We start from the raw sequence: 27,622 nt of genomic DNA, 5'->3' as shown, positions 1-27,622 counted from the left end.
CTGAATGGGATGGCAGAGTGCGGTGGAAGGAGGGATACTCAACAAACTATAAAAGATTCGTGAGTTTCCCCCACTCCATCAAAGCTGCTGAGATCTGACAGGTGAGTGAGGAACACAGGGCAGCATTTATTGTCCATCTCTAATTGCCCTCGAGTAGGTGGTGGTGGTGAGCTGCCTTCTTGAACCGCTGCAGTCCGTGTGGGGTAAGTACACCTACAGTGCTGTTAGGGAGTTCCAGGATTTTGACCCAGCGACAGTGAAGGAACGGCCGATATAGTTCCAAGTCAGGATGGTGTGTGACTTGGAGGGGAACTTGCAGGTGGTGGTGTTCCCATGTATTTGCTGCCCTTGTCCTTCTAGTTGGTAGAGGTCGCTGGTTTGGAAGGTGCTATCGAAGGAGCCTTGGTGCGTTGCTGCAGTGCATCTTGTAGATGGTACACACTGCTGCCACTGTGCGTCAGTGGTGGAGGGAGTGAATGTTTGTAGATGGGGTGTCAGTCAAGCGGGCTGCTTTGTCCTGGATGGTGTCGAGCTTCTTGAGTATTTTTGGAGCTGCACCCATCCAGGCAAGTGGAGAGTATTCCATCACACTCCTGACTTGTGCCTTGTAGATGGTGGACAGGCTTTGGGGAGTCAGGAGGTGAGTTACTCACCACAGAATTCTGAGCCTCTGACCTGCTCTTGAAGCCACGGTATTTATGTGGCTGGTCCAGTTCAGTTTCTGGTCAATGGTAACCCCCAGAATTTTGATAATTGCCTTTGACAACTGAGCAATTTCAACGTCAAGCACATTACTGTGGGTGTGGAGTCACATGTAGGCCAGACCGGGTAAGGATGGCAGATTTCCTTCCCTGTAGGACATTAGTGAACCAGCCGGGTTTTTACGACAATTGACCACAGTTTCATGGCACCATTACTTAGACTAGCTTTCAATTCCAGAATGTTATTAATTAATTGAATTGATCCCATGGTGGGATTTGAACCGATGTCCCCAGGGGGGAAGCCTGTGTCTCTGGATCACTAGCTCAAAAAGTGGCTCAGTGGGGATCTCTATCTCCCTGTAACTCAGAAGATCGTGGGTTTGATCCCCACTCCAGTGCGCTCCCAGTTCCAGTACTGGGAGAGTGCTGCACTGTCAGAGGTGCTGTCTTTCAGATGGGGCATAAATGCCCTATTTTTTTAAGATGTTGATTGAGGGCTAAATTTTGGCTCCCCAAGACACTGGCTGGAATCTGGAACGCACTGCCTGAGGGGCTGGTAGAGGCAGGAACCCTCACAACATTTAAGAAGTATTTAGATGAGCACTTGAAATGCCATAGCAGACAAGGCTACGGGCCAAGTGCTGGAAAATGGGATTAGAACAGACACGATGGGCCAAAGGGCCTGTTTCTGTGCTGTATATCTCTATGACTCTAACTGAAGCAATAGGTTTGTTGCATCTGAGGCCCCTTCTCAGGTTAAAAAGACATCCCCTGTTTCCTCTTCCCACTCCAGCTTTTTCTCTTGCGCTACTTGGATGCGGGAACCGCCCGGACCCCCTCGTACGATGTTTAGACTCGCTGTAATCGGCCTCGCTTTCACCTGCGGCCTGCTGCAGTCTGAGGCCACTCCCCAAGGAGATGACCTTGAAACCGAGGACGCAGACAGAGTAAGTATTCCTACTGACATGCTGGGAAACTCGGCAGTGAGGAAGGGCGCTAAACGGGCCTTGAATTATGGGCAGGAAAGCACCTTTGAATGTCCTCATGGGTGGCTGTAATTGGAAGTGCAGCAGGGAACTCCTCCCTGGTGCCTTGGCCAAATATTTAGGCCGCATTTAGTGACGCCACAAGTCCAGGAATGGAGGTGATTGGCTAATGCCTCCACCAATCACACCCGGAGAGCGCACCGATATAAGGGGCAGGGATTGGTTTTACGGATCTACTTTATTACAATCCTCCCCTGAGGGGATTTGGCCGTAACTTTACATTTGTTTCTGAACAAAGTAAGGGACAGGGATGATTCCTTCATTAACTGTTATCCTATTCCATTTCCCTGAATCCCAGCTATTGTCCCAGTTTAAGGAGTTTAAAGTGACATACAACAAGAACTACGACAAGCTAGAAGGTAAGAGATCATCTACTCTATTCTGTCATTCCCCCACCCCCCACTCTCCACTTGCCCCGCCCCCCCCCCCCAACTTTCCACAATTTGCTCAGGAAGATCCCAGTTTGATCCCAGTCTCGTGCTGAATCGGCCAATCTCGGGCCGGCGGGAGGACGGCACAGCCAGCGGTTTCATGGAGCCTGGGATGAGGGACTGGGAAAATCACCCAGTGTTTCCCTCATTCCTGACCCCTGCTGACCTCACCAGTCTCAACATTTGCGGGGGTGGCGGGGGGTGGGGAAGGCCAAGACGAGTGAAAGTGGGGAGGTGGGGTGCACTCCGTTCGTACTCTTGCTTAAATGTCAAATCGGGCCACCCCTAGCTCCCCCCCACCCCGACTCTTACATGTTTGTTTTTTCTCTCTTGAATTTTGCTCGGCTGAAGAGGAGAAAAGGTTCCGGATCTTTGCGGAGAATCTCCAGAAAGCTAAAAAGATGCAGGACCAAGACAGAGGGTCTGCAGAGTACGGGATCACCAAATTCAGCGACATGTCAGGTAATGAACACTTGGCGGGATCTGGTGGAGGTTTCTCAGCCGTGCTGAGGCCCACTGACCGAGATAGGCCAAAGCCTGGTCACTGGTCAGTGAGAAGAGGCCTGGCCAAACCCTGTGCCCCACAGTGGGCCCCCCCACCCCCGAAGCCTCAACCGCCCCCAACGAGCAACACACTGCCCGCACCCCTAACCGACCTCCCCCTTGCCGTCCCTGGCCTTGCCGCCGATGGCTGGGTGCAGTCCCAGCAGGGGCCACTGCTCCCAGTGGCGCTGCTGGCACCAAAAGCTGCTGGCTCGCTGATTGGCCAGCAGCTCCCTTGGGCGGGGCTTCCTGCCTCAAGACCAATTAAAGGGCCTGAGGACCGAATAATCCCCGCCTGGCTCCTCTTTTCTAAGCCTCTTTCGTTTAATCGATGGCCGATTGATTTACGATAGAAACGTTTTTTCCAGCAAAGGCTGGGATTCTGTCCCCTTGACGGAAGGTCACTGGTGATTGTCCCGATTCTGGGGAACTGTCCCATAGTCTGAAGCTGTTGCCTATCTGGAGAGGACAGTGAAAATCGCACAGTGTGAAAGCCATTTCCTGCAGTAAGATAAAATCCCACACCGGTTTTTTTTTAAAAAACAAGACGTGCATTTATATATCGTCTTCCACAACCTCAGCAAGTCCCGAAGCTTTGATGTAAGAAACGCAGCAGCCAATTTGTGCACAGCAAGATCCCACAAACAGTGATAATGACCCAGACATCTGTTTTTTTTCAAAGTGAGGTTGGTTGAGGGTTAAATATTGGCCCCAGGACACCAGGGAGAACTCCCCGCCACCCCCCAGTTCTTCTTCCAATAGTGGCCGTGGGGTCTTTTACATCCACCCGAGAGGGCGGACGGGGGCCTTGGTTAAACACCTTATCTGAAAGGTGACCAGCTCCGGCGGTGCGGCACTCCCTCTACTCTGGCACCCGGAGTGCCGGCAGGGATGAGGGCTCAATTCTCCGGAGTGGGACTCAATCCCCACAGCTTTGTAATAAAGGCCAACATTCCATTTGCCTTCCTAATCACTTGCTGTATCTGCATACTAATCTTTTATGATTCATGTACCAGACCACTCAGATCCCTCTATACCACCGAGTTCTCTCTCCATTTAAATAATATACAGATTTTCTATTCTTCCTGTCAAAGGGGACAAGTTCACACTTTCCCACATTACACTCCATCTGCCAAATTTTTGCCCACTCACTTAATCTACCTCTCTCCTTTTGTAGACTCTTTACCTCCTCTCGACAACTTACTTTCCTTCCTATCTTGGTGTCATCAGCAAATTTGGCAACCATACATTCACTCCCTTCATCCAAGCCATTGATATAAATTGTAAACAGTTGAGGTCCCAGCACTGCTCCCTGTGACGCTCCACTAGTCACAGCATGCCAACCGGAAAAAGGCCCATTTATCCCTAATCTCTGCTTGCTGTTAGCTGACCAGTCCTTTATGCATGCTAATATGTTACCCCCTACACCATGAGCTCTTATTTTGTGTAGTAACCTTTGATTTACCACTATATTAAAAGACTTTTGGAAATCCAAGTATACTACATCTACAGGTTCCCCTTTATCCCACCTTGTTTGCCACTTCCTCAAAGAACTCTAATAAAAAGTTCAAATACGATTTCCCTTTCACAAAACCATGTTGGCTCTGCCTGATTGCATTATGATTTGCTAAATGGCCTGCTATTACCTCCTTAATAATGGATTCTAGCATTTTCCCTATGACAGATGTTAGGCTAACTGGTCTATAGTTTCTTGCTTTCTGTCTCCCTCCTTTCTTGAAATGAGGAGTTACATTCACTATTTTTCAATCCGCTGGGACATATAGCACAGGAGGAGGCCATTCAGCCCATTGTCTCTCTGCTGGCCCTTTGAAAGAGCTCTCCAATTAGTCTTACTCCCCTGCTCTTTCCCCACAGCACTAAAAATTCCTCAAGTATTTACCCAATTCCCCTTTTTGAAAGTTACTATTGAATCTGCTTCCATCGCCCTTTCAGGCAGCACGTTCCAGATCACAACAACTGGCCGCTTACAAAGAAATTCTCCTCATCTCCCCCCTCTGGTTATTTTGCTGATTGTCTGAAATCTGTGTCCCTCTGGTTACTGACTCTCCTGCCACTGGAAGCAGTTTCTCCTCATGCACCCAATCAAAACCCCTCATGATTTTGAACGCCTCGATTAAATCTCCTCTTAACCGTCTCTGCTCTGAGGAGAACAATCCCAGCTTCTCTCAGTCTCTCCACATTAACTGAAGTCTCCCATGTACAGCTTTGCTTCTGACCAGCCATTGAGTTATAGAGCTTACTCCTGACTAACACAATAACGTGACTGTAGATCAGTTGAACTGTTTCCTAAATTGCTGTCGCTTTTCCCAGATGAAGAATTTGATGCATTTTACCTCAACCCGGAGATCAGCGAAAACAACTCCACCTGGCCAATGGAGGCCTACTTGTCAGCAGAGACTAAGCGGTTGGAAAACTTAACTGCTCCCTGTAGTTTTGATTGGAGGCAAAGAGGAGCAGTGACCTACGTTAGAAATCAGGTATAAGCAACAATTAAGATCTGAATATGTTTTTCCATTGAAGGGTAGGTCCAGTTACCAAGAGGGAGTGGAGTCCCACAAAGGAGATGTTTCTGATAGGGGATTGATGTTGAGTTCATCAAATACTCCCAGGACAGGTACAGCACGGGGCTGGATACAGAGTAAAGCTCCCTCTACACTGTCCCCATCAAATACTCCCAGGACAGGTACAGCACGGGGCTGGATACAGAGTAAAGCTCCCTCTACACTGTCCCCATCAAACACTCCCAGGACAGGTACAGCACGGGGCTGGATACAGAGTAAAGCTCCCTCTACATTGTCCCCATCAAATACTCCCAGGACAGGTACAGCACGGGGGTTAGATACAGAGTAAAGCTCCCTCTACACTGTCCCCATCAAACACTCCCAGGGCAGGTACAGCACGGGGCTGGATACAGAGTAAAGCTCCCTCTACACTGTCCCTATCAAACACTCCCAGGACAGGTACAGCACGGGGCTGGATACAGAGTAAAGCTCCCTCTACACTGTCCCCATCAAACACTCCCAGGACAGGTACAGCACGGGTTAGATACAGAGTAAAGCTCCCTCTACACTGTCCCCATCAAACACTCCCAGGACAGGTACAGCACGGGGGTTAGATACAGAGTAAAGCTGCCTCTACACTGTCCCCATCAAATACTCCCAGGACAGGTACAGCACGGGGGTTAGATACAGAGTAAAGCTCCCTCTAGACTGTCCCTATCAAACAATCCCTCCTCTCTTGTTCCATATTCCACCCGAGTTGTTTTGCGATCTGTAGGAATAATTGACAATTCTGTTGACAATTTCTGCCAGATTAGGGGATCAGTTCTCCTCTGGGACCCATGACTAATACTGCCCCAGTCTCCAATAACGAATGTTGCATTCATATAGCGCCTTTGAATTAGTGAAATGTTCGAAGGTGATGAACAGGAGCGGTCTATCAGCAAAATCTGACACCTGAGCCACACAAGGAGATATTCGGGACAGGTGACCAACAGCTCGGTCAAAGAGGTCGGATTTTAAGGAGCGTCTTAAAGGAGGAGAGAGAAAGAGGCGGAGAGGTTTCGGAAGGGAAGTCCTGAGCTTAGGGCCCCAGGAAGCTGAAGGCACGGCCACCAATGGTGGAGCGATGGGCAAAAGGCAGAGCGCTGGGGAAGGGGCAGAGATCTCGGAGGGATGTAGGGCTAACGGGGGAGGACGGTGTTCATAGAGATGGACGGTGTGTGGAGGGGGGGGGGGTGTGAGGAGGTGGGGGGGGAAAGTGTTGTAGAGGTGGGGGGGCGTCACAGAGGTTGTGGGGGTCGTGGGAATGAGGGCGAACCGGTCCTCCGGCAGCTAAACCGCTAATGTGCTCTCTCGTTGATCTGCAGAAAAGGTGTGGATCATGCTGGGCGTTTGCAACCATTGCCAACATTGAGTCCATGTGGTATATCAGGAGAAAGAAGCTCATAGTTTTGTCAGAGCAAGGTAATACATCACTTTAAATTGGGCTGCCCAGCTGGTTCAGGGGCCATCACCATGACTGGAGTCTGGACAACCTTTTTAATTGATTCCTCTCTCATGCAGAGCTGCTCGATTGTGATTCCTGGGACAGGGCCTGCAAAGGAGGCTACCCTTACACTGCTTTCAACGCCATCATAAGCTTAGGTAAGGAAATCAGGGGCAGAAAGAGAAATGAAGGGAGGGAGCGGAAGATTGGGTGGCGAGAGAGAGAGAAAGAAAGACAGATTGGAAAAGTTAGAAAAAAGAAACGCAAAATTTTAAACGTTTTTTTAAAAAAAAAAGGTCGTTCAGCTGAGACTCCGCAGTTTAAATTGTTCCCTTTCTGGGCCAGAGAGGTTGAGTGGCAGTGCAGGAAGATAATTCTCCACATTAGAAGTCTCCTTACGCTGTTAAGTACCAGACCTAGCTTCACAGGTCATTATTAATGCCACAATGATCGCTGCCATTGGCCCAGCAGATTCTGGTCACTTGGCCGCCTTGTTATATTCATTCCGGACATTTGAGCAAGACCAGCATTTATTGCTATTGGGAAGGTGGTGGACAACAACAAATTTCATTTATATAGCGCCTTTTAACGTAGTAATACATCCCAGGCGCTTCACAGGAGAAGTATAAAGCTAAATTTGACCCCGAGCCACATAATTAGGGTCAGGCGACCAAAAGCTCGGTCAAGGAGGTCGGTTTTAAGGAGTGTCTTAAAGGAGGAGAGAGAGAGAGAGAGGCGGAGAGAGAGAGAGAGAGAGGTGGAGAGAGAGAGAGAGGCGGAGAGAGAGAGAGAGAGAGAGAGAGGCGGAGAGAGAGAGAGAGAGAGGCGGAGAGGTTCAGGGAGGGAATTCCAGAGCTTAGGGCCCCCAGGCAGCTGAAGGCCCGGCCGCCAAGGGCGGAGCGATGGGAATCGGGGGATGGACAAGAGGGTGGAAATGGAGGAGCCGAGAGATCTCGGAGGGTTGTGGGGAGGGGTGGGTGGGGGGGGGGGGGGTGTTGGGGGTTACAGAGATAGGGAGAGGGGGCCATGGAGGGAGTTTTACACTAACCAATATGTCATTGAAGCATATCCTCCCTTACAGCAATGTGTGTTCTTGGTATTAACAGGGGGAGTAATGCGTCAAGTGGACTACAGGTATAAAGCCTTAAAGGGTTCCTGCACCTTCAGACGTTCAAGGGCTGTTGTTAAAATTACGACCTATCATAACATCCGCTCGCATGAAGTGGGTGAGTTTCCGTTCCCGTGCCGATTCCAACACGGGTCAGCGTTTGAGCAGGAGGGGAGACGCGAACACCCAGCCTGCCCGTCACCCTTACCCCCGACGCAGCGACACTTTCCCCCGCCTCACCCCCATTCACAAACTGAGGAGAAGCCGCGAGCGATGACCTGCGCTTCTCGAGGCGCACAACCTCACGATGGCCGCCCCTCCCTCCACAGCCTGCAATGAGATGACGAGCAGTTCCTCTGTTTGTATGTGTTACCTGGGGCTCTAATATTCATCTCCCTCTCTTTTTCAGAAATGAAAGCGTGGGTCGCTCAAAAAGGCCCAATCATCATTCAGATGAACGCTGCAGCCATGAAGGTAACACTCTGTTCATTCCTCCCCGTTCCTTACGTCATGCATGAGCTCCAGCACAACCCCCTCCCCCCGGACCCCCGGCTGCACCAGCGACACGCCGCCATTAACCGGGCACATCGGCCACTAAGTAGGCCGGGCCGGAGGCTGCTTCTACCTCTCGGGCCTGCTGACGTCAACCGGGAGCAATCCTGAATTGGTAGGCCCGAGGCCCACAGCTGGGCCTCAAGGCCCCTCATTTTACGCCAGGCCGGCCAGCTGCAGCAGCCTGCTGGGCTTGGCCGGAGAAGAGGAGCTCCCGTTTTGCACTGGTGTGGGCGGAAAGGAGGGGCCGCCCGTGGTTGGCAGGGGTGGGGACCCCAGTTGGGAGTGAGGCCAAGAGAGAACGGCGGGGTTGGTGGGGGAGGGGGAGAGCAGAGTGAATCGTAAGTCAGTCGAGGATACAGAGGGGTGCCAGCAGTAGTAATGGAGATAGCTACAAAGCTATGTGCACGTATTGGAAGGAGGTAAGAAGGGAAGGGACACGGGAACAGGCGGAGGCCATTCAGCCCCTCGAGCCGGTTCTAACATTCAATGAGATCATAGTTGATTTGTGACCTAACTCCATTTACTCACCTTTAACAAATATCCCTTAATACCTCTGGTTAACAACAATCTACCAATCTCCGATTTAACATTTACAATTGATCCAGCATCGATTGCCGTTTGTGGAAGAGAGTTCCAAACTTCTACCACCCTTTGTGTGTGGAAGTGTTTCCTCATTTCACTCCTGAAAGGTCTGGCTCTCATTTTTAGACTCTGCCCCCTCGTCCTGGACTCCCCCAACCAGCGGAAATCGTTTCTCACCATCGACCCTATCAGTTCCCCTTAATATCTTGGAATCTTTGATCAGATCACCCGCTAACCTTCTAAATTTCAGGGAATACAAGCCTAGTTGGTGTCATCTCTCCTCGTAATTTGACCCTTGGAGTCCAGGTATCATTCTGGTCAATCTACACTGCACTCTCTCCAAGGCCAATATATCCTTGCTAAGGTGTGGTGCCCAGAACTGATGCCCACAGATTCCCATGAGCGAGTACAATGGACAAGGAATGCACAGATACATTGAAGGGAGGTTGGCCAGGGGTAGGTGACATGGTGAGATCGTTGGCATCAAGACCAGAGGATGCAATTGATCATATCTATATTCTGCCTAGTCTTGCTGAGACTGGCACAGCCATTGGTGACCTCCCTACAATGGGTCTTCTGCAACATGAGTTCTTACCCATGGATGAAGGGGTGATGTTCAGTCCTTGATAAGCAAAGGGTTTTAACCAGAGGTCTCAGAGTTTCCTCATCTGAGATAAAGCACGAATGACAACATCCCATCATTCTTGCACTTCAGGTGGAAGGCTGTAATGACAATGTCCATGAGAAACACAACTGAAGCTGATCTAATCCATCCTTTGGTTTTCTTTAGGGTTACAAGAGAGGTATAGCCAGGCCTTTCTCATGTTACTGCAGTCCGTGGAAGCTGAATCATGTGGTACTCATTGTAGGATACGGTGTTTGTAAGTGTTGTTTACTAATCCCCTAACTCAACGAATAGGCAAGAGCGGGGGGGGGGGGGGGGGGGGGGCGGGGGGGCTGCAATCACAGCAATTGAGCAATTTGGTGTTTTCTGACTGGGGTTTGACTCCGCATCCCTTCTCTGCTCATTTCTCAAGAGGGCTGGGAAGGAAGGGGTGATGAAAACCCAAGCCCCGATCCCAGGATCCGAGGTGAGGCCAGCAAGGAGCAGCAACGGCGCCTGCCCTGTGTCAGCCACTGGAGAGAGACGGGTCCTCTCTTTCTTCGCAAACGGCATCCTCATCGTTGCTTGTCACTGACAGAAAGTCGACTCATGTTGACACGAATGTGCACAGAAAGCCCCCACAAAACAGCGCTGGGATAATAATGATCTCACCTGCTTTTTACTGATGTTGGTGGAGGGATAAATATTGGCCCCAGGACACAGGGAAAACTACCCACCCACCGCACCCCGGCTCTTCTTCCAATAGTGGCCGTGGGATATTTTACATCCACCTGAGAGGGCAGATGGGGTTTAAAGTCTCATCCGAAAGATGGCATCTCTGACAGTGCAGCACTCTCTCAGTACTGACCCTCCGACAGTGTTATACGCCCTCAGTACTGACCCTCCGACAGTGCAGCACACCCTCATTACTGACCCAACGACAGTGCAGCACTCCCTCAGTACTGACCCAACGACAGTGCAGCACTCTCTCAGCACTGACCCTCCGACAGTGCAGCACTCCCTCAGTACTGACCCTCCGACAGTGCAGCACTCCCTCAGTACTGACCCTCCGACAGTGCAGCACTCCCTCAGTACTGACCCTCCGACAGTGCAGCACTCTCTCAGTACTGACCCTCTGACAGTGCAGCACTCCCTCAGTACTGACCCTCCGACAGTGCAGCACGCCCTCAGTACTGACCCTCCGACAGTGCAGCACTCCCTCAGTACTGACCCAACGACAGTGCAGCACTCTCTCAGTACTGACCCTCCGACAGTGCAGCACTCCCTCAGTACTGACCCTCCGACAGTGCAGCACTCCCTCAGTACTGACCCTCCGACAGTGCAGCACTCCCTCAGTACTGACCCTCCGACAGTGCAGCACTCCCTCAGTACTGACCCTCCGACAGTGCAGCACACCATCAGTACTGACCCTCCGACAGTGCAGCACGCCCTCAGTACTGACCCTCCGACAGTGCAGCACTCCCTCAGTACTGACCCTCCGACAGTGCAGCACGCCCTCAGTACTGACCCTCCGACAGTGCAGCACTCCCTCAGTACTGACCCTCCGACAGTGCAGCACTCCCTCAGTACTGACCCTCCGACAGTGCAGCACTCTCTCAGTACTGACCCTCCGACAGTGCAGCACTCTCTCAGTACTGACCCTCCGACAGTGCAGCACTCTCTCAGTACTGACCCTCCGACAGTGCAGCATTCCTTCAGTACTGACCCTCTGACAGTGCAGCACTCCCTCAGTACAGACCCTCCGACAGTGCAGCACTCTCTCAGTACTGACCCTCTGACAGTGCGGCGCTCCCTCAGTACTGACCCTCCGACAGTGCGGCACTCCCTCAGTACTGACCCTGCGACAGTGCAGCACTCCCTCGGTACTGACCCTCTGACAATGCAGCACTCCCTCAGTACTGACTCTCCGACAGTGTGGCACTCTCTCAGTACTGACCCTCCGACAGTGCAGCACTCCCTCAGTACTGACCCTCCGACAGTGCAGCATTCCCTCAGTACTGACCCTACGACAGTGCAGCACTCCCTCAGTACTGACCCTCTGACAGTGCAGCATTCCCTCAGTACTGACCCTCCGACAGTGCAGCACTCCCTCAGTACTGACCCTCTGACAATGAAGCACTCTCTCAGTACTGACCCTCTGAAAGTGCAGCACTCCCTCAGTACTGACCCTCTGACAGTGCAGCACTCCCTCAGTACTGACCATCCGACAGTGCAGCACTCCCTCAGTACAGACCCTCCGACAGTGCAGCATTCCCTCAGTACTGACCCTCCGACAGTGCAGCACTTCCTCAGTACTGACCCAACGACAGTGCAGCACTCTCTCAGTACTGACCCTCCGACAGTGCAGCACTCTCTCAGTACTGACCCTCCGACAGTGCAGCACTCCCTCAGTACAGACCCTCCAACAGTGCAGCACTCTCTCAGTACTGACCCTCTGACAGTGCAGCACTCCCTCAGTACAGACCCTCCGACAGTGCAGCACTCTCTCAGTACTGACCCTCTGACAGTGCAGCACTCCCTCAGTACTGAACCTCCGACAGTGCAGCACTCCCTCAGTACTGACCCTGTGACAGTGCAGCACTCCCTCAGTACTGACCCTCCGAAAGTGCAGCACTCCCTCAGTACGGCCCCTCCGACAGTGCAGCACTCCCTCGGTACTGACCCTCTGACAATGCAGCACTCCCTCAGTACTGACCCTCCGACAGTGCAGCACTCCCTCAGTACTCACCCTCCGACAGTGCAGCACTCCCTCAGTACTGACCCTGTGACAGTGCAGCACTCCCTCAGTACTGACCTTCCGACAGTGCAGCACTCCCTCAGTACTGACCCTACGACAGTGCAGCACTCCCTCAGTACTGACCCTCCGACAGTGCAGCACTCCCTCAGTACAGACCCTCCGACAGTGCAGCACTCCCTCAGTACTGACCCTCCAAAAGTGCAGCACTCCCTCAGTACTGACCATCTGACAGTGCAGCACTCCCTCAGTACTGACCCTGTGACAGTGCAGCACTCCCTCAGTACTGACCCTCTGACAGTGCAGCACTCTCTCAGTACTGACCCTCCGACAGTGCAGCACTCCCTCAGTACAGACCCTCCGACAGTGCAGCACTCCCTCGGTGCTGACCCTCTGACAATGCAGCACACCCTCAGTACTGACTCTGCGACAGTGCGGCACTCTCTCAGTACTGACCCTCTGACAATGCAGCACTCTCTCAGTACTGACCCTCTGAAAGTGCAGCACTCCCTCAGTACTGACCCTCTGACAGTGCAGCACTCCCTCAGTACTGACCCTCCGACAGTGCAGCACTCTCTCAGTACTGACCCTCTGACAGAGTAGCACTCTCGCAGTACTGACCCTCTGACAATGCAGCACTCCCTCAGTACTGACGCCCGGACAGTGCAGCACTCCCTCAGTACTGACCCTCTGACAGTGCAGCGCTCCCTCAGTACTGACCCTCCAACAGTGCAGCACTCCCTCGGAACTGACCATCTGACAATGCAGCACTCCCTCAGTACTGACTCTGCGACAGTGCGGCACTCCCTCAGTACTGACTCACCGACAGTGCAGCACTCCCTCAGTACTGACTCTGCGACAGTGCGGCACTCCCTCAGTACTGACCCTCCGACACTGCAGCACTCCCTCAGTACTGACCTTCCGACAGTGCAGCACTCCCTCAGTACTGACCCTCCGACAGTGCAGCACTCCCTCAGTACTGACCTTCCAACAGTGCAGCACTCCCTCAGTACTGACCCTCCAAAAGTGCAGCACTCCCTCAGTACTGACCCTCTGATAGTGCAGCACTCCCTCAGTCCTGACCCTCCGAAAGTGCAGCACTCCCTCAGTACTGACCCTCTGACAGTGCAGCACTCCCTCAGTACTGAACCTCCGACAGTGCAGCACTCCCTCAGTACTGACCCTGTGACAGTGCAGCACTCCCTCAGTACTGACCCTCCGAAAGTGCAGCACTCCCTCAGTACGGCCCCTCCGACAGTGCAGCACTCCCTCGGTACTGACCCTCTGACAATGCAGCACTCCCTCAGTCCTGACCCTCCGACAGTGCAGCACTCCCTCAGTACTCACCCTCCGACAGTGCAGCACTCCCTCAGTACTGACCCTGTGACAGTGCAGCACTCCCTCAATAATGACCTTCCGACAGTGCAGCACTCCCTCAGTACTGACCCTCCGACAGTGCAGCACTCGCTCAGTACTGACCCTCCGACAGTGCAGCACTCCCTCAGTACAGACCCTCCGATAGTGCAGCACTCCCTCAGTACTGACCCTCCAAAAGTGCAGCACTCCCTCAGTACTGACCATCTGACAGTGCAGCACTCCCTCAGTACTGACCCTGTAGTGCAGCACTCCCTCAGTACTGACCCTCTGACAGTGCAGCACTCTCTCAGTACTGACCCTCCGACAGTGCAGCACTCCCTCAGTACAGACCCTCCGACAGTGCAGCACTCCCTCGGTGCTGACCCTCTGACAATGCAGCACACCCTCAGTACTGACTCTGCGACAGTGCGGCACTCTCTCAGTACTGACCCTCTGACAATGCAGCACTCTCTCAGTACTGACCCTCTGAAAGTGCAGCACTCCCTCAGTACTGACCCTCTGACAGTGCAGCACTCCCTCAGTACTGACCCTCCGACAGTGCAGCACTCTCTCAGTACTGACCCTCTGACAGAGTAGCACTCTCTCAGTACTGACCCTCTGACAATGCAGCACTCCCTCAGTACTGACGCCCGGACAGTGCAGCACTCCCTCAGTACTGACCCTCTGACAGTGCAGCGCTCCCTCAGTACTGACCCTCCAACAGTGCAGCACTCCCTCGGTACTGACCTTCTGACAATGCAGCACTCCCTCAGTACTGACTCTGCGACAGTGCGGCACTCCCTCAGTACTGACTCACCGACAGTGCAGCACTCCCTCAGTACTGACTCTGCGACAATGCGGCACTCCCTCAGTACTGACCCTCCGACACTGCAGCACTCCCTCAGTACTGACCTTCCGACAGTGCAGCACTCCCTCAGTACTGACCCTCCGACAGTGCAGCACTCCCTCAGTACTGACCTTCCGACAGTGCAGCACTCCCTCAGTACTGACCCTCCAAAAGTGCAGCACTCCCTCAGTACTGACCCTCTGACAGTGTAGCACTCCCTCAGTACTGACCCTCTGATAGTGCAGCACTCCCTCAGTCCTGACCCTCCGAAAGTGCAGCACTCCCTCAGTACTGACCCTCTGACAGTGCAGCACTCCCTCAGTACTGAACCTCCGACAGTGCAGCACTCCCTCAGTACTGACCCTGTGACAGTGCAGCACTCCCTCAGTACTGACCCTCCGACACTGCAGCACTCCCTCAGTACTGACCTTCCGACAGTGCAGCACTCCCTCAGTACTGACCCTCCGACAGTGCAGCACTCCCTCAGTACTGACCTTCCGACAGTGCAGCACTCCCTCAGTACTGACCCTCCAAAAGTGCAGCACTCCCTCAGTACTGACCCTCTGACAGTGTAGCACTCCCTCAGTACTGACCCTCTGATAGTGCAGCACTCCCTCAGTCCTGACCCTCCGAAAGTGCAGCACTCCCTCAGTACTGACCCTCTGACAGTGCAGCACTCCCTCAGTACTGAACCTCCGACAGTGCAGCACTCCCTCAGTACTGACCCTGTGACAGTGCAGCACTCCCTCAGTACTGACCCTCCGAAAGTGCAGCACTCCCTCAGTACGGCCCCTCCGACAGTGCAGCACTCCCTCGGTACTGACCCTCTGACAATGCAGCACTCCCTCAGTACTGACCCTCCGACAGTGCAGCACTCCCTCAGTGCTCACCCTCCGACAGTGCAGCACTCCCTCAGTACTGACCCTGTGACAGTGCAGCACTCCCTCAGTACTGACCTTCCGACAGTGCAGCACTCCCTCAGTACTGATCCTCCGACAGTGCAGCACTCCCTCAGTACTGACCCTCCGACAGTGCAGCACTCCCTCAGTACAGACCCTCCGACAGTGCAGCACTCCCTCAGTACTGACCCTCCAAAAGTGCAGCACTCCCTCAGTACTGACCATCTGACAATGCAGCACTCCCTCAGTACTGACCCTCCGACAGTGCAGCACTCCCTCAGTACTCACCCTCCGACAGTGCAGCACTCCCTCAGTACTGACCCTGTGACAGTGCAGCACTCCCTCAGTACTGACCTTCCGACAGTGCAGCACTCCCTCAGTACTGACCCTCCGACAGTGCAGCACTCCCTCAGTACTGACCCTCCGACAGTGCAGCACTCCCTCAGTACAGACCCTCCGACAGTGCAGCACTGCCTCAGTACTGACCCTCCAAAAGTGCAGCACTCCCTCAGTACTGACCATCTGACAGTGCAGCACTCCCTCAGTACTGACCCTGTGACAGTGCAGCACTCCCTCAGTACTGACCCTCCGAAAGTGCAGCACTCCCTCAGTACTGACCCTCTGACAGTGCAGCACTCCCTCAGTACTGACCCTCCGACAGTGCAGCACTCCCTCAGTACTGACCCTGTGACAGTGCAGCACTCTCTCAGTACTGACCCTGTGACAGTGCAGCACTCCCTCAGTACTGACCCTGTGACAGTGCAGCACTCTCTCAGTACTGACCCTGTGACACTGCAGCACTCTCTCAGTACTGACCCTGTGACAGTGCAGCACTCCCTCAGTACTGCCCTGCTATCCGTCCTGCGTGGGAAAGCCAGTCCCAGCCAAGTGCTCTGTGAATAATTCTCTGCCATTTTTCATACTCTTCCTTGGCGAATTTCAAAGGTCAGCCACAGTGCAGAGGCAAAGTGTTCCACCAATAGGAAGGCCTTCCACGCAACCTCAGAACTTGTATCTATCGCACCTTCCACAACCACGGGACGTCCCAAAGCGCTTTCCAGCCAATGACGCCTTTCTTTTGACATCTTGCTCCTGTTGTGATGCACGAAACATGGCAGCCCGTTCGCAAGATAAAAAACTCGTGCTATTTTCCCCTTCTGCTCCTTTGAAGCAAAATTGAGGGATGACTCTCCATTCGGGGCGTTACAGGAATGACAGTGGGCAATAATTCTCCTTCCCTCAAATCTAAATTGATCGCTTTTGGCCAGACGTTGAAGTCACAATTTGCCTCACCCTTCCCATTTAATATTTTAAATATTGCAATGGGGCAAAGCTTTCTCTAATCCTTCCTACCCCCATCTCCAGCCCTCACACTGCATGGTCCAGTGATCTCCTGAGGGCTGGTGAATCGAACTGGGCACAACAGCACAAGGCTGCTCTCTGACCTCATGGGGCAGCCCAGCCTTCTCGTCCCCTTGCCCACACAGGATTGCTCTGTTAAATCGTTCAGGAATTAAACTTTGACCGCGGTGAAATGTTCCCAAGTGGCACTGGTCTCCGGGAAGACTATTTCATCGGCTCGACAGCCAGGAACAGAAACGAGGTCTCGTCCACTGACTGTGTGTTCCTCTCTCATTCGTTACAGCGCGAGGCCTACCGTACTGGATCATCAAGAACAGCTGGGGCGCCAACTGGGGAGAGAAGGTTAGTGGTTTCCATTGGCACATAGGTCGGAGGAGGAGGCCATTCAGCCCCTCGAACCACTCAGTTCGCTCATACTCGATCTGTATCTTAACTCCCATCTCCCCACCTTGGTTCCGTAACCCTTGCGTGCAGGCGAGAGAACTACCACCTGCAAAGTATCCATGGACCCCTGAGTGATGACTCTGGGGGTGCGAAAGGGATCTCCTGGTGGCGCCTAGAATCGAATCGCACAAAGGGAGGCCATTGAGCCCTTGGTGCCTGTGTCAGCTCTTTGAGACACCTCTCCAATTAGTCCCACTTTATCTTCCTCCCTGCCATCCTGGGAAATTTCATCAGTCCCGTGGATTGTAGAGGACCGTTCTGGTTTCCCAGGAGCCTGCCAGAGATTGTCCTCCCCGTGGTAGGGTGGGACACAAAGCAGCAGTCGATCCGTCGGGAGAGCGGGATCCTTTACCACTGACCTAGGTGTGACCTCAGTGGAGGGAGCATGTTTGGTCACGTGGACACTATTAACGACCCCGCAGATCTTTGGGAACCTCACCAATTGAATCCCCAATCACAGGGGTAAATGGGAAAGGGATTGATATACTGGAATTCTGTCAATGGGAGTAAGACTGCAGTGCTCTCTCTCTCTCTCTCTATTTATATTACATGAAGATATCATTCCCCATTCCCAGAAAACTCCATTTCTAGTGGACGGGAGTAGTGGTCACCCAAGTCACTTTATCCGCTCTCCTTTATTGTCAACAGGGATACTTCCGTATCTACCGAGGAGAGAATTCATGCGGATTGAACAGGTTTCCCTGCTCTTCCTTCGTTAGTTAAAAGAGTTGAGGAAGGCACGATGAAACGCTGGCAAGAGCTGAGCTATTCAACTACGTGCAGCGTTCCGAAGTTTAGCATTCGCATTTGCAGCTTAACGCACCTTCTGTACACCAAGGGGACTTCCGCGACACGAGATCTCGCCAAAGCACCTCGCAAAGCCAGTGTTGTGTTGTTGCCCGATCAGCTAAGTGTGAGATGTTACACCGGTATTAGGCAGAGTCTGACCAGCAGATTAGTGTACTCATCGCAAAGCTTGTAGCCCAGTTACTGATCCAAACAGCAATTGGTTCCAAGCGGGAAAGCCAGATATCTTGACCAACAATAGAGGTTTTCAGCTTTGGGAGTTAACTTGTACTACTAACCGCCAAACCAGCAGTAAGTGGGAAAGAAATTGGTCCATTGGAATTCTGGTTAGTGGGAAGGGACTGGTTCATTGGAATTCTGGCCATTGGGAAGGGACTGGTTTCTTGGAATTCTGGCCAATGGGAAGGGACTGGTTCATTGGAATTCTGGCCAATGGGAAGGGACTGGTTCATTGGAATTCTGGCCAATGGGAAGGGACTGGTTCATTGGAATTCTGGCCAATGGGAAGGGACTGGTTCATTGGAATTGTATCTAATGGGAAGGGACTGGTTCATTGTAATTGCTGTTATCTAATTTGGCGTGACTGTACTTGGCTCTCAGCTTCTGCAACAGCTTAATAAAGCAATGAGCATCAAAGTGACTGGAGTTATTTTGTGATCACCATCTCCAGGGGGCCCAGTCAGCTAATGGCCCCATCCATTGACGTGCCGCGTTTGAGAAATGGGAGAACAAAACAAACTGAAATGAATTCCCCGGGATCTGAAACTCCAGGTACCTGGGACGGAGTTGCAGGCTGGGATCTCATTGAGGTGATACAGAGCAGGACTCCGGGTCACTCACTGGAGAGGTCAATAATCCCACTCTGTGTCCCGGATGTGGAGGGAGGCTCATAGGGGGCATAAACACCATCATGGAGCAGATGGGCGGAATGGCCTGTTTCTGTACCGTCTCTCCTATGTAATTCCACATTTTAAATACTAGCAAGGCTGGGTTTTGGTCCTAACGCTGTGGGTTTTCCCAACTCCAAAGTGTCCTTTTCCTTTTCCCCGTTATTCCACCCTGAGCTCGGAAAAGGTTGCCTGCTTCTGTGCTATGAATGCTGTGTAATTCTATGTAACCCAGTGCAGCAAAGGTCCCAAAGGAGGGAAATCCCGCTGGGAATGACTTCCTTTTCTGAGACACAATTCCGGAAGCTTAGGAAGGGCCCAGTATGAAGGGCATTCCGTTGCTTTCAGCAGACTGGCTTCAGCTGGGTGGACCTGATGGAATTCCTGGGAAGTTCAGGAAGTGCCTACACCCCAATCTCTTGTCATACATATCGCACAGAAGGCCAGGGGCAGAGGACCCGTTATCCTGCACTCCCAACCCCCATCACTCCGATTCCAATTTGGGCCCAGATTTGGATATATTACTCCGAGAATCTAGCAAGAGCACCAGATCCAAAAACCAGCAGAGTTAACACTGGGAATGGCTGGGAATGGAGCAGGAACTGGAGGCTCTGTTCCGTCAGCCTTATCCCTTCTCCAGCTCCGTTCATACTGTGTGGGTGTTAGGGATAGAAATGGCTTGATGATATCAAAAGTAGCTCCACCCTCCAATCTGGCTTCTCGATATGTGTCTCAGTGGCTGAGCATGGGCACTGAACGCAATAAACTATCTCGGTTATGTTCACTACAAGTCAACCTCCGCCTCATCATGTATTATTCTCAGTTCGTGATATAATTTGTACTTCACAATTAGATTCCAGTCTGTAACTCACTCCCGGGTATCTGTTATTCTATATATAAACCACCCGAACCCCTCGATTAGATTCCAGTCTGTAACTCACTCCCGGGTATCTGTTATTCTATATATAAACCACCCCCGAACCCCTCGATTAGATTCCAGTCTGTAACTCACTCCCGGGTATCTGTTATTCTATATATAAACCACCCTGAACCCCTCGATTAGATTCCAGTCTGTAACTCACTCCCGGGTATCTGTTATTCTATATATAAACCACCCCGAACCCCTCGATTAGATTCCAGTCTGTAACTCACTCCCGGGTATCTGTTATTCTATATATAAACCCCACCGAACCCCTCGATTAGATTTCAATCTGTACCTCACTCCTGGGTATCTGTTGTTCTATATGTAAACCACCCTGAACCCCTCGATTAGATTCCAGTCTGTAACTCACTCCCGGGTATCTGTTATTCTACATATAAACACACCGAACCCCTTGATTAGATTCCAGTCTGTAATTCACTCCCGGGTATCTGTTATTCTATATATAAACCCCCCGAACCCCTCGATTAGATTCCAGTCTGTAACTCACTCCCGGGTATCTGTTATTCTATATATAAACTCCCCGAACCCCTCGATTAGATTCCAGTCAGTAACTCACTCCCGGGTATCTGTTATTCCATATATAAATCACCCGAACCCCTTGATTAGATTCCAGTCTGTAACTCACTCCCGGGTATCTGTTATTCTATATATAAACTCCCCGAACCCCTCAATTAGATTCGAGTCTGTAATTCACTCCCGGGTATCTGTTATTCGACATAGAAACCCCCCCCGAACCCCTCGATTAGATTCCAGTCTGTAACTCACTCCCGGGTATCTGTTATTCTATATGTAAATCACCCGAACCCCTTGATTAGATTCCAGTCTGTAATTCACTCCCAGGTATCTGTTATTCTATATATAAACACCCCCGAACCCCTCGATTAGATTCCAGTCTGTAATTCACTCCCGGGTATCTGTTATTCTATATATAAATCACCCGAACCCCTTGATTAGATTCCAGTCTGTAACTCACTCCCGGGTATCTGTTATTCTATATATAAACCACCCCGAACCCCTCGATTAGATTCCAGTCTGTAACTCACTCCCGGGTATCTGTTATTCTATATATAAATACCCCGAACCCCTTGATTAGATTCCAGTCTGTAACTCACTCCCGGGTATCTGTTATTCTATATATAAACCACCCCGAACCCCTCGATTAGATTCCAGTCTGTAACTCACTCCCGGGTATCTGTTATTCTATATATAAACACCCCGAACCCCTCGATTAGATTCCAGTCTGTAACTCACTCCCGGGTATCTGTTATTCTATATATAAACCACCCCGAACCCCTTGATTAGATTCCAGTCTGTAACTCACTCCCGGGTATCTGTTATTCTATATATAAACCACCCGAACCCCTCGATTAGATTCCAGTCTGTAACTCACTCCCGGGTATCTGTTATTCTATATATAAACCACCCGAACCTCTTGATTAGATTCCAGTCTGTAACTCACTCCCGGGTATCTGTTATTCTATATGTAAACCACCCGAACCCCTCGATTAGATTCCAGTCTGTAACTCACTCCCGGGTATCTGTTATTCTATATATAAACCACCCGAACCTCTTGATTAGATTCCAGTCTGTAACTCACTCCCGGGTATCTGTTATTCTATATGTAAACCACTCCGAACCCCCCGATTAGATTCCAGTTTGTAACTCACTCCCGGGTATCTGTTATTCTATATATAAACCCCCCGAACCCATCGATTAGTTTCCGGTCTGTAACTCACTCCCGGGTATCTGTTATTCTATATATAAACCCCCCGAACCCATCGATTAGTTTCCAGTCTGTAACTCACTCCCGGGTATCTGTTATTCTACATATAAACCCCCGAGCCCCTCGATTAGATTCCAGTCTGTAATTCACTCCCGGGTATCTGTTATTCTATATATAAACCACCCGAACCCCTCGATTAGATTCCAGTCTGTAACTCACTTCCGGGTATCTGTTATTCTACATATAAACCACCCGAACCCCTCGATTAGATTCCAGTCTGTAACTCACTCCCGGGTATCTGTTATTCGATATATAAACCACCCTGAACCCCTCGATTAGATTCCAGTCTGTAACTCACTCCCGGGTATCTGTTATTCTATATATAAACCACCCGAACCCCTTGATTAGATTCCAGTCTGTAACTCACTCCCGAGTATCTGTTATTCTTTATCTAAACCACCCGAACCCCTCGATTAGATTCCAGTCTGTAACTCACTCCCGGGTATCTGTTATTCTATATATAAACCACCCGAGCCCCTCGATTAGATTCCAGTCTGTAACTCACTCCCGGGTATCTGTTATTCTATATATAAACCACCCGAACCCCTTGATTAGATTCCAGTCTGTAACTCACTCCCGAGTATCTGTTATTCTTTATCTAAACCACCCGAACCCCTCGATTAGATTCCAGTCTGTAACTCACTCCCGGGTATCTGTTATTCGATATATAAACCACCCCGAACCCCTCGATTAGATTCCAGTCTGTAACTCACTCCCGAGTATCTGTTATTCTTTATCTAAACCACCCGAACCCCTCGATTAGATTCCAGTCTGTAACTCACTCCCGGGTATCTGTTATTCGATATATAAACCACCCCGAACCCCTCGATTAGATTCCAGTCTGTAACTCACTCCCGGGTATCTGTTATTCTATATATAAACCACCCGAGCCCCTCGATTAGATTCCAGTCTGTAACTCACTCCCGGGTATCTGTTATTCTATATATAAACCACCCGAACCCCTTGATTAGATTCCAGTCTGTAACTCACTCCCGAGTATCTGTTATTCTTTATCTAAACCACCCGAACCCCTCGATTAGATTCCAGTCTGTAACTCACTCCCGGGTATCTGTTATTCGATATATAAACCACCCCGAACCCCTCGATTAGATTCCAGTCTGTAACTCACTCCCGGGTATCTGTTATTCTATATATAAACCACCCGAGCCCCTCGATTAGATTCCAGTCTGTAACTCACTCCCGGGTATCTGTTATTCTATATATAAACCACCCGAACCCCTTGATTAGATTCCAGTCTGTAACTCACTCCCGGGTATCTGTTATTCTATATATAAATCCCCCGAACCCCTCGATTAGATTCCAGTCTGTAACTCACTCCCGGGTATCTGTTATTCTATATATACACTCAGTCCTGCCTCTCCTACAGTGTCGTGCTCCTTCAGTACTGACCCTCCGACAGTGCAGCACTCCCTTCACTCTGGGAGTTGGGCCTAAATTTTGTGCTGTGTTGGGGGCTTTGAACCAATGGCCTTGACTCAATGGGAAGAGTTTTACAGACTGAGGCACTGCTGCCCTCTCGTGGGGCTTCTGAATTCGCTGCAGCCTCAGAGGAGTCTGCAAGACACAGGCCTCCCGACTTGCTGCTCCATCTGTGGTTATGCCGGATGCTGTAAAGAACAACTTTGCGCTTCAGTGAGGGAGCCTCACAAAAGCATGCATCAGGCCATTGTATCACACAGCACAGGAGGAGGCCATTCAGCCCATGTGCATGTGCTACCTCTTCGAAAGAGTTCTCCAATTAGTCCCACTCCTCCCCCCTGCTCTTTCCCCCATCGCCCTGCAAATTTCTCCTTTTCAAGTATTTCTCCAATTCCCCTTTTTGAAAGTTACTATTGAATCTGCTTCCACCGCCCTTTCAGGCAGCGCGTTCCAGATCACAACAACTGGCTGCGTTAAAAAAACAAATTCTCCTCATCTCCCCCCTCTGGTTCTTTAACCAATCATCTTCAATCTGTGTCCCCCTGGTTACCGACCCTCCTGCCACTGGAAACAGTTTCTCCTGATTTACTCTATCAAAAACCTTCATGATTTTGAACGCCTCGATTAAATCTCCTCTTAACCTTCTCTGCTCTGAGGAGAACAATCCCAGCTTCTCCCAGTCTCTCCACATTAACTGACGTCCCTCATCCCTGGTCCCATTCCGATAAATCTCCTCCGCACCCTTTCCACAGCCTTGAGATCCTTCCTAAAGTGCAGGTCCCAGATTTGGACACAATGCTCCAGTTCAGGTCCAACTCACGGTTTAGTGTAATGTTCTTGCTTTTGTATATCGCAGCCCTAATGCTCTGATGATTTGCCCCCGGCACCTTCAAAGATTTGGAGGGAGATTGTGGATGTGGTCACCCGGACGCCTGTCACACAGTGTCGGAGGCTCAATGATGTCAGAGCAATTTTTCTAATGCACATTCCGCTCGAGTGACAGAGGCTTCACTCACCTCACCTCATCCGCTCTTTCGATGTCATCACCTGGCCAACAGGAACGACTTGCATTTCTATAGCGCCTTTCACAGCCTCGGGACGTCCCGAAGGGTTTCACAGCCAAAGAAGTACCTTTTGAAGTGCGGTCTCTGTTGTCATGCAGGAAACACGGCAGCCAACTTGCGCACAGCAAGATCCCACAGACAGCAATGTAATAATCACCAGATAATCTGTTTTTAGTGATGTTGGGTTGAGGGATTAACCTGGACACTGGGGAGAATTCTTGCCCCCACCCCACCACCCCCCCCCCCCACTCCCCTGGCACTCTTCTTCCAAATAGTGGCCGTGGGATCTTTTACATCCATCTGAGGGGCCCTCGGTTTAATGTCTCATCTGTAAGAGGGCACCTTTGGCACTGCAGCACTCCCTCGGTACTGATACTGGGAGTGCTGGCCTGGCTTCAGGGATCCAGTCTCTGGAGTGGGGCTTGAACCCACAATCTTCTGACTCGGAGGTGAGAGAGAGAGACAGAGAGATACCAATTAACCCACAACTGATGCCGCGTGCATCTGTGAACACAGAGGCAGCACGTGACGTCAACCGCACTGTCAACTGAAATAGCCGACACTTAAAGAGACAATCCATCTACATCCCTCATTGTGGAATGGGAGAATCGATGTGTTAAACTGACTGGAGGGATAAGTATTACGGGCTGCTTGGAAAAAGGCCAAGCTAACCCGAATAACACATGACAGCATCTCGATTTTAATTCCTTTCGGTTTTAATTGAACACCAGAAATTTGGAGCTTCATCTGAGAGCAGAATCTCTTTTCCAAAACCCAAAATGCACAATGCACCATTGATTTCTTTACAAAGAATTGCAATTTGAAGGGAAATCACATGTTTGGTAGGTTTAGGGCAGTCACTTGCCCCTCCTCCACCTATGCTCAATCCTCCCGACATCACACCTTTAACAGGAGTGTTCTTTGACACCCCTCCCCCACCTCCGAGCCAACGTAAGGAGATATTAGGGACAGGTGACCAAAAGCTCGGAGAGGTCTGTTTTAAGGAGTGCCTTAAAGGAGGAGAGAGAGAGGTGGAGACTTTTACATAAGAACATTTATATCGTCAGCAAGTTTAGATACAGTACACTCTGCTCATCGAAATCATTGATATTGATTGTAAATTGCTGAGAACCAAGAACTGATCCTTGTGGTACCCCGCTAGTTACAGCCTGCCAACCCGAAAATGTCCCGTTTATTCCCATTCTCTGCTTCCTGTCCATTATCCAACCCTCAATCCATGCTAAAATATTATCCACGAAACCATGAGCCCTAATTTTGTGTAATAACCTCACGTGTGGTACCTGAACGAATGCTTTTTGAAATCTAAATACACTACATCTACTGGTTCCCCCTTATCTACCCTGCTAGTTATACCCTCAAAAAAAAACTTACAAGTTTGTCAAACATGATTTCTTCTCATAAACCCTTGTTAATTCTGCTTAATCATGCTCTGATTTTCTAAATGCTTTGTTACCACGTCCCCAATTATAGATTCTAATATTTTGCCTCGTATTGATGTTAGGTTAACTGGCCTATAGTTCCTCGCTTTCTCTCTTCCCCCTTTCTTAAATAGCAGGGTTACATTGGTCACCTTCCAATCCTGGGGATATGTTCTAGAATATAGGGAACTCTGGAAGATTAAAACCAACGCATCCACCAACTGCCAGGATGCAGGTTGTCAGGTTTTGGGATTTACCATCACTTAGTTCCTCCAGTACTATTTCTTTATATATACTGATTTCTTTAAGTTACTCATTCTCGCTATACTCTTGGTTCAACATTATTTCCGAATGTTTTTTGTGTCTTCTCTGCAAAGGCAAATACAAAATATTTGTTTAATATCTCTGTCATTTCCTTTATTGTCCATTATAATTTCCCCTGTTTCTGCCTCGAATGGGTTCACATTTACCTTCACTAAATCTTTTCCTTTTTACATACCTATAAAAACTTTTACAATCTGTTTTCACGTCTCTTGCTAGTTTGCTCTCATATTCTCTTTTTTCAACTTCTTGGTCCTCCTTTGCTGAATTCTAAAATAGCCCAATCCCTAGTTGGTTCCTTGGCATACTCTTTTAAATGAACGATTTGTTTACATTCCATGAACTCATCCTCCACACTTTTACTGCAAATGTGGATTACCCAGTCTATATGAAAACTGAAGTCCCCCTTTATTACTGTATTAACTTTATTAAATGAGCCTCTAATTTCCCTACACTACAACTACTGTTAGGGGACTATAAAGAATTCCTGCCAATGATTTCTGCCCCTTGCTGTTTCTTAGCTCCACTCAAACTTATTTAACTTCTTGATTTCCTGAACTAAGATCCTTTCTCTCGACTGTCTTTATCCCATCCTTTATTATCAGGGCGACCCCTCCTCCTTTTCCATTTTGCCTATCTCTTCCTAACTTTAAGTATCCTTAAAGATTTAGTCAGCTACTTTGGACACCCTTAAACTACATCTCTGTATGTTTAGAGAGGGAATTCCAGAGATTAGGGCCCAGGCAGCTGAAGGCACGGCCGCCAATGGTGGAGCGATGGGAATTGGGGGATGCTCAAGAGGGCAGAATTGGAGGAGCGCAGAGATCTCGGAGGGTTGTGAGGGATGGTGTGAATATGTGGTCAGAGGCTCAACTCGAGGACAAATGTGACACCAAGGTTCAGTCTAGTTCAGCCTCAGACAGTTGTTCGGGAAAGGGTGGAGTTGGTATATAGACCTTGTGGTGAGGACTGAAGATACTGGCTTCAATTTTCCCACTATTTAGTTGGAGGAAAATTCTGCTCATCCACCACTCATTTTTAGAGAAGCAATCTGACAATTTAGAGACAGTGAGGGGGTCGATAGAGGTGATCGTGAGGTAGAAGCAAATCAAAGAGAAGCAAAGAGACTTTATGAGATGAGACTGGCAGCTAACATAAGAGGGAACCTAAAAGTCTTCTTTCGGCAGGTAGATACCTGGATGCTAATGACATCAAGGCATATGGTGATAGTGCAGGAAAGTGGCATTGAAGTCGATGATCAGCCATGGTCATATTGAATGATGGAGCAAATTCAAGGGGCTGAATGGCCTACTCCTGCTCCTATGACCAGATTAGATGCCTCGAAAGATATTGAGGGAAGTGCGGGTGAAAACTGTAGAGGCACTGGCCATAATCTTCCAATCCTCCTTAGATACCGGGGTGGTGCCAGAGGACTGGAGAATTGCAAATGTTACACCCTTGTTCAAAAAAGGGTGCAAAGATAAACCCAGCAACTGCAAGCCAGTCAGTTTAACCTCGGTGGTGGGAAAGCCTTTAGCAAGGATAATTCAGGACAAAATTATTTGGACAAATGTGAATTAATTAAGGAAAGCCAGCACAGATTTGTTAAGGGAAAATCATGTTGAACTAACTTGCTTGAGTTTTTTGATGAGGTAACAGAGAGGGTTGATGAGGGTAATGCGGTTGATGTTGTGTAC

At 50.2% G+C, this 27,622-nt stretch overlaps 1 protein-coding gene across 1 annotated transcript; it reads left to right on the top strand.

Annotated features, from left to right (window-relative positions):
- The first annotated feature begins 117 nt into the window (after positions 1 to 117).
- LOC137355857 (cathepsin F-like) lies at positions 118 to 18,684 on the top strand. Its single transcript, XM_068021450.1, has 12 exons — positions 118 to 203; positions 1,495 to 1,648; positions 2,046 to 2,106; positions 2,530 to 2,640; positions 5,053 to 5,219; positions 6,611 to 6,707; positions 6,807 to 6,887; positions 7,836 to 7,955; positions 8,247 to 8,311; positions 9,765 to 9,855; positions 17,081 to 17,139; positions 17,890 to 18,684. Exons 2-12 carry the CDS (start codon positions 1,517 to 1,519, stop codon positions 17,962 to 17,964), a joined length of 1,059 nt encoding a protein of 352 aa, XP_067877551.1. The 5' UTR covers positions 118 to 203; positions 1,495 to 1,516; the 3' UTR covers positions 17,965 to 18,684.
- The last annotated feature ends 8,938 nt before the right edge of the window (positions 18,685 to 27,622 follow it).

The sequence above is a fragment of the Heterodontus francisci genome, chromosome 44, assembly GCF_036365525.1.
Source record: "Heterodontus francisci isolate sHetFra1 chromosome 44, sHetFra1.hap1, whole genome shotgun sequence".
In the NCBI taxonomy this organism is placed as follows: Eukaryota; Metazoa; Chordata; class Chondrichthyes; order Heterodontiformes; family Heterodontidae; genus Heterodontus; species Heterodontus francisci.
Note: the sequence above shows the minus strand (reverse complement) of the source record. Positions and strands in the feature narration are given on the sequence as shown.

What these genes read in the sequence shown, in the direction of transcription:
- LOC137355857 (XM_068021450.1), top strand. Translation starts at nt 1,517, where the DNA reads ATGCGGGAACCGCCCGGACCCCCTCGTACGATGTTTAGACTCGCTGTA. An exon ending in CAACGCCATCATAAGCTTAG is followed by an intron (nt 6,888 to 7,835) that starts GTAAGGAAATCA and finishes TGGTATTAACAG; the next exon opens with GGGGAGTAATGCGTCAAGTG. An exon ending in CATTGTAGGATACGGTGTTT is followed by an intron (nt 9,856 to 17,080) that starts GTAAGTGTTGTT and finishes CATTCGTTACAG; the next exon opens with CGCGAGGCCTACCGTACTGG.